General features: G+C 39.4%; 1 protein-coding gene across 1 annotated transcript in view; it reads right to left on the minus strand.

The window, feature by feature from the left end:
• The window catches only part of GTDC1 (glycosyltransferase-like domain containing 1), a 181254-nt gene that overhangs the window by 127871 nt on the left and 46890 nt on the right, over window positions 1-6493 (minus strand). The window contains exon 2 of the mRNA XM_009319023.1: window positions 868-1078. Coding sequence (XP_009317298.1) covers window positions 868-1049 — 182 coding nt within the window. The 5' untranslated portion in view covers window positions 1050-1078. The remainder of the gene's footprint in view (window positions 1-867; window positions 1079-6493) is intronic.

Genomic DNA, 6493 nt, shown 5'->3' on the forward strand with positions numbered 1-6493 from the left:
CATCCTAAAACATCCCCGTGCATGAACGGCCTCTCTCCACGAAGGTGCAAAGTCAACCGAGTGCTCATTTACTACCCACGCCGTGACGCTCTGCTGCACACCCTGAGCAGAGCACGCACCGTGCCATGCAGTATGTCACTGCTCAATACAATCATCTTACCACATCTCAACTGATCAGGTAGGCCAAGCAAAATCGCTGGGCTTAAAGGCAGCTTAGTTCTGTAGTGACTGATTCTCACTACTTGATAGCTATCTGTTGACCTAAATCGTCTGCTTTTATCAGTCCCAGTTCTAGCTGATAGAAATTTGCCACTTACATAAATGCATAATTGACATCCACAGTTGCTGGCACATTACAGAACTGAACCGTCATTAAGATAAAACTGCTCCCTTAATCCTCCAGGTCAGCCCGAGTAGTACACTCTGATAAATCAGAGTTGCTAATAGATACATCGGAGCGCAAGGGAGGAAGCTTGAAGGGTTCATATCTGTGCCATCTTTCAACCTAATCTGTGAAGCACAGTTTAAACCTTTCAGTATTACTGAATTCACTTGATAATTTTAAAATTAAGATGTACGTATACATCTATACACAAACAGGTATCCATACACTTGCGCTCTCAGAGACTTTCAAGGACTAGCGATGCAGGACAAAGTAGTCTAAGAAACTCTAAAACATGGTGGTAATTTCCCATGTTTATAGCCCAAGAAGTCAATGCAAGAAGAAAAACTTGTATTGTCCATTGCAAGTCTCCGTTTGCTTGCGCATATACATTTGCATGCACATAGCTGAAGATTCAGCTCAAGAGACCTGGTTGAAGGCCTCTCTGTAATTTGAGCTGTGAAATTACTCAATTCCTGGGTTACCTGTAATTAGTACTTGCTGGCACTGTTTGCATGAAATAAAGAGCAGCAGTCCGCGCTTTCCAATGCCACTTCTTGGCAGGGAGCGTACAGAGGACACAGTCGTCTTGTAGCTCTTCCTGGAGAAGATCCATCAGCTGTTTGTGGGAACCACCGTAAAAGGCTTCAATGAGAAGAACACTCATTTTCCAAGTACTTCAGGTCCGTTTGGATTCTGAAAATGACAACAGAGAAATATTTTACTTTAGAAATACACCTTGTTTTATTTTAAGAAAAGGATATTGGAAAACATATTGCAAAGCTTTACAGTGTCTTCATTTTTTCCATGAAATTAATCCTTCATATTATATTAATGAGTTTACTTCAGAAAAGGCTACTTAACAATTATGATGACAAAATTATCACACCCTTTAGTTTTAACCATTAAAAGATACCATTTGTAATTTTTAAATGGATCAAAATGTGCAAGACTTCAAAAAAACCAACAGTATTTTGAATTTATTATTTTGTTTTCAATCAAGGATTTAAAACCAGCTTTACTTTACACACTCTTAGGTACATCATTCTTCCATATGTTAGGGAATATGTCCATACAATGTAGTTTATTCATTTTTACACAAGTTTCTCCCTTTTCCTGGCAGTAGATAAAGCTAAAGAACAATTCAACCACACTTCAGCCCCAACAGTTTCAAATAGTGGCGATTTGGGTAAGTGACTTAAAGCCAGAAAGCAGCCTGGGGAGATGCAGTCTGAGCATCTCCCCGGGACTCTCTCCTGCATTGCTGGGAGCTGGGATCACCACCCGAGCGACATGTTCCGACCCTAGAGGAGATATAAACCATGTTGGTTTGGGTTTTTTTGTTTGGTTTTTTTTTGAGTACTCCAAAATGGCTGGAAGAGAACAGTATCGCAGGCTTAAGGAAGCTCTCAGATGCGAAGCCAGTGAGCTGCTCACAAACAGGATGCAAAACGTGCTGCCCAAAGTGAAAGGAAAGATGAAAACCCTGTGACTATTGCTCACCTCTTTCATGAGTCTCAGGCTCATGTACTGAAAAGCTGCTTTTCAAATGCTTCAAGCAAAACCATCACACACAAAAGCTGAAAACAAAACCCTGAAAGGTATTCACCATCCATGACTGCCTCTCCGATGGTTTCCTTCTCAACATACCCTGTAACAAGGAAGGACTCTCCGTTAAACTAATTTGCTCGGGCTTCGTGTTTGATACTGTATATTGCAAGACCGTACATTCATTTCCTGACCCGTAATTTCTAGTGGTTTCAGACTGCAATCCTTATCTTCTCAAAGCCTCTGGTGACAAAAAGTGAGAATTCAACAGAGAAATACATACTCTCCAGAAAATCTCAATCATCACCTCAACCTTGAAATTTCGTTAAATTCAAGTTCAGGATAAAAAAAAAAATTATATATTCTGTAATGAGAGGGTAGAAAACAAAACAAAAACAAACAAACACACACCTTACAAGTGCATTGTAGCTATCAAAAGATCAACTAGCCAGCAACAAAAATCCAAACGCTTAAGAAATTTAATTGGAAGACAAAATATAAGAAAGCTCTAGATAGCTTCGAGTCATTGGCCCATCATGGTGCAAACTGAAATGGCGATGTAGATCTCCTGGGTCATTACAGATTGGCAAGAGAAAAAGTATTCCATGCTCTGACTTTCTTGCCGTAATCCAGCCTGGATTCAGGTTATAATTTGCTCTATTATTCACTCACCCCTACTGTTTCAAATAAATATTTTTTTGGGATAAATATGTTCCTTTCAAAAGAAAAATTATAGCCTTCTGGAAGCAGAGACTTCACTCCATTTTGGAGCTTGCTTCTTTTCAGGTAGCAAAGCAGATTCTGATCTCTTTTCCACTGACCTAATTTCAAAAATCACACTTTTGAGATCACTGATGTTTTCTGAATTTACAATGATGTAACCGAAATCATATTCTCTACTCCAAAGCCCTTTTGGAGCCTGCAGGGTAATAACTGCTATAAAAACACAAGCTGTGTTTTAGAATACGCACTATTCACCTAAAGAACAATTTGTAATTAATCATGCTACGCTTGTCATCAAATGTCGCCAAAAATTTAACTCAAAGAACTAGAGGGAAGCGTTTTGCAAATTCAGCCCCTAAAAAAAGGGGTATGTGAAAAGTTGGTAAATGCCACTGAGGCAGTCACCCAGGGAGAACGAGTTGCAGTTAATTTGCAAATCATTAGCGGTATCAGTAATAAAGTAATTCGTTCATGAAATATCTGATCAAATTGCACTTCATCAGACTAGTTCTGAAACCAGTTTTATCGCTAGGTTTAGCTGAATTGACAATGTGCTCTCTGGTTTTATTTTGCAACAGTTTTCACTGTATGTCCCTTATGGGGACAGAGAATGACTGTACGTGCTGACGGTAAGAGGCTTTTTCAGTTCTCAGGCTTCCTTCTTGCTTAAAGATCCTGACATTTAGGTTATTCTGCCTTTATCCTACCTTTAGATCTGCTAATAAAACCGCGTTATGCAAATATTACACAAATATTGCCACACAATAAAACTCCCTTTGGCTATTTACATTGGGAAACTGGGTTGAAATTGTGGATGCATCGTGGAGTGGGTGTTAGATGGTTCTTGCTGCCTAATTCTTGGCAGTAACACTTGTAGACCCCACGGCAGCAGCACACGCGGGTGAAAACCAGCAGTGACACATTTTTCAGAGACGATCCGAAGCTCAAAGGCTTTCTTACAAAACTCTCGCTCCCCCAAAATTTAGGTACTGCTCACTAAAATCCTCACTAGCGCTTGTAGGATTCTAGTGTCGTATTAACTTTATACATTACCAGCAATATACATCAAATTTGATTTAGAAAAAATGTTACATAAGGAGCGACTATGGCATGTTTTGTTCTAGTTTTGTTTTTCATGAGATGCTACTTATATGTGAAACTACTAAAGAATAATGGCAGCACAATATATGTCACGTTGACTTCAGGGATTGACTAAGCTGGAACAATGAAAAAGCCAATAAATCTTCTGTTTTAAAAAGATACACTGATAATGCAAAGGAAATTATATTATATATAACTAATAATTTCTTGTATTTAAAAAGGCACAGAGGAGGTAGAACACAGTCGTTTACCTCATATTTCACCCACATGACTTCCAGTTTTGTTCACATACAAAAATAACATCTATTATTTTTGCTTTATTTCCCTTGACCTAGCCAAGTTAAGGTAAATATGTACCATAGACTCCTCAGAGGTCTCGAAAAGACACAGCTGATAAATGGCCTGAGAACATTCACCGTATCTGATGGAATGCAATCCTCAATTAAATATAAATCACTCCAGGTATTCTTTTCCCCATTTCAAAGAAAACAACAAATATTAGAAAAACAGAACTGCTTCCCCTTTCTCATTACAGTGCTTCCTCTCTGGAGCCAGCAATCCTGGGTGTTCCTCTAGCAGCTCAACCCCATCCGCAGGGCTGCAGCACTCTTTGCTTTGAAAATTTGCTCTGCCTATACCAAACGTAGCAGCACATTCTTCAGGATATATATTAATAAGAAACTATCCGAAATAAGAAAATCCTCCCAAGTGGTCAGAGTGTGAAAAATGACATGACTAATACAGAGGTATATTAAACTACTGAGAAATTTAGGTAGGTAATTAGGTGCTGTCTCAAAGCCCAGCATCTCACAGCGACATTCATCCAGGACTTTGATCATTTCCTTCAGCTCTACCGCACGGCAAGCATGTTGTGGAAGAATAGAAAGTGGTGGAGTCCCTAAATGGGCCACTGCTGTTTGGCCCAATAATTTTCCTTTAAAAGAAATTCTGAGTACTATACAGAGTAATAAATAAATATTTTCTTAATGGCACGGAAGAATTAACTGTTCAACTAGCCACAGAAACCATGGCTTCTTTTTAAACGCTAGGTGAACACCAACTAAAGTATTTTCGTTAACCAACCTAGGTAGAGAAAACCCATCATTTTCCATCATTTGTTAAAGAACACACGTTCACTCTGTCTTATAAACAGAAGTGTGGTTTCACAAACATCAGCATAGCTCGCATCAGAGAGCCTTAATTAGCTCCGTTCATTGATGTATTCAGACAACACAAATTATAGATCATGTTTAAATATCTGTCCAACAAAATAGTTGAGCAACAATCCAAAACCAAAGGAATAATTGTTAATATATTCCATAGGTAGAGAGCTGCTATTAGTTACAGGAAATAAGGTATATGGTTTCAGTAATGATTGTTTTAACGGTCACAGTCCCACACGTATGAGAAATTTATTCCACCACCGTATCCAGAGCACACGTGGTTCAGTATCTTGTAACTCAACCGACTACAAAACCCGCCAGGTATGCACTGTGGACATAAACACACTTATAACCTTTGATGATTTCAGGTAAACGCACTGTAATACCTAATACAGGCAAAACCCCTTCGTGTTCCACATTCCGACAAAATGGGATTTTCCAAAGGACTATTACAGGGTCTTTGCCTTTCGTCCTCTGCCTCTTCTCCCTCCCAGCCCCACAACACGCACCCACCCAAAGTGTGGATGCGGCATATATACACACACAAACCCAGACTGAAAGAGCCTGCATTACCCTCCCACTCATGACAATGACTCACCGAAACCCCAGAGCTGTACCTTAAACACAATCACATTTTAATGTTTGACCAAAATTTAACTCGTATTTAGATCACCCAAAAGTACCGGCTCTAAGGTTTGTCATTACTAAACCGTGTAAGTGCACAAAGCGAGAATGCCACTTAATTTATCTTTTATATAAATCAACTGGGAAAAGCAAGAAATTCTCTACCTCTTTTGAGAATGCGGTAAACCAAAATTGTTCACCTTTATTTGGACGTCTGCATCAGCACTAGTATTAATTTACTGGTGATACCCATAAACCACAGTCTGCCCCATCCACACAACCTGAGAGTTGCAAACACCTACAGAACGCCAAAAACTAGTATTACCTGCAGGCACCGAGGATGCTGAACGCTGTCCTACACTGAAACCTGTATGGATTGCACTGCCTAGTTTTACTTCACTAAGCACTAAAATACGGCATTTAATTTCACTTTGCTTATTATCCACATATACATTTGCGAAGACTGTCTTTGTTACGATGACAATCAATTCCCAGCCAGAAATAACAATAGAGTGAATGGGAGAAAATGGCCGAAGTCCCCGCGGTCTCAGGTAAGGATTCCCCCATCTGGGAACTCTGCCTCAAAACCCCTTTAGTGTAAGACTTATTTATGATACTTACTTGAAGCACTTGCTTAAAGGACTGCTAAGTCATTCTTCTATGGACTATTTTAAGATTACCGTAAATACACATATATTGACAAATCAGCTGCTTGTAATACACTTTAAAATACGCAATTATTAATTTTTCCCCTCATTCTCAGCATTACATTCCTCAAAACGCTCACACATCGGAGCGTGGGGCAGGCGTGCATCCCATGTAGGTGAGAAGCACAGCAGCGCTTGAGATGATGCAATTAGAATTGCAAACAATAGAATTTTAAACAAATTGTTTTGATCTTAACTAAAAAAACAAACTGCGAGGATCGCCGGGATCGGTTCTTACATCTGGG

Source organism: Pygoscelis adeliae, unplaced genomic scaffold, assembly GCF_000699105.1.
Source record: "Pygoscelis adeliae isolate BGI_AS28 unplaced genomic scaffold, ASM69910v1 Scaffold222, whole genome shotgun sequence".
NCBI lineage: Eukaryota > Metazoa > Chordata > Aves > Sphenisciformes > Spheniscidae > Pygoscelis > Pygoscelis adeliae.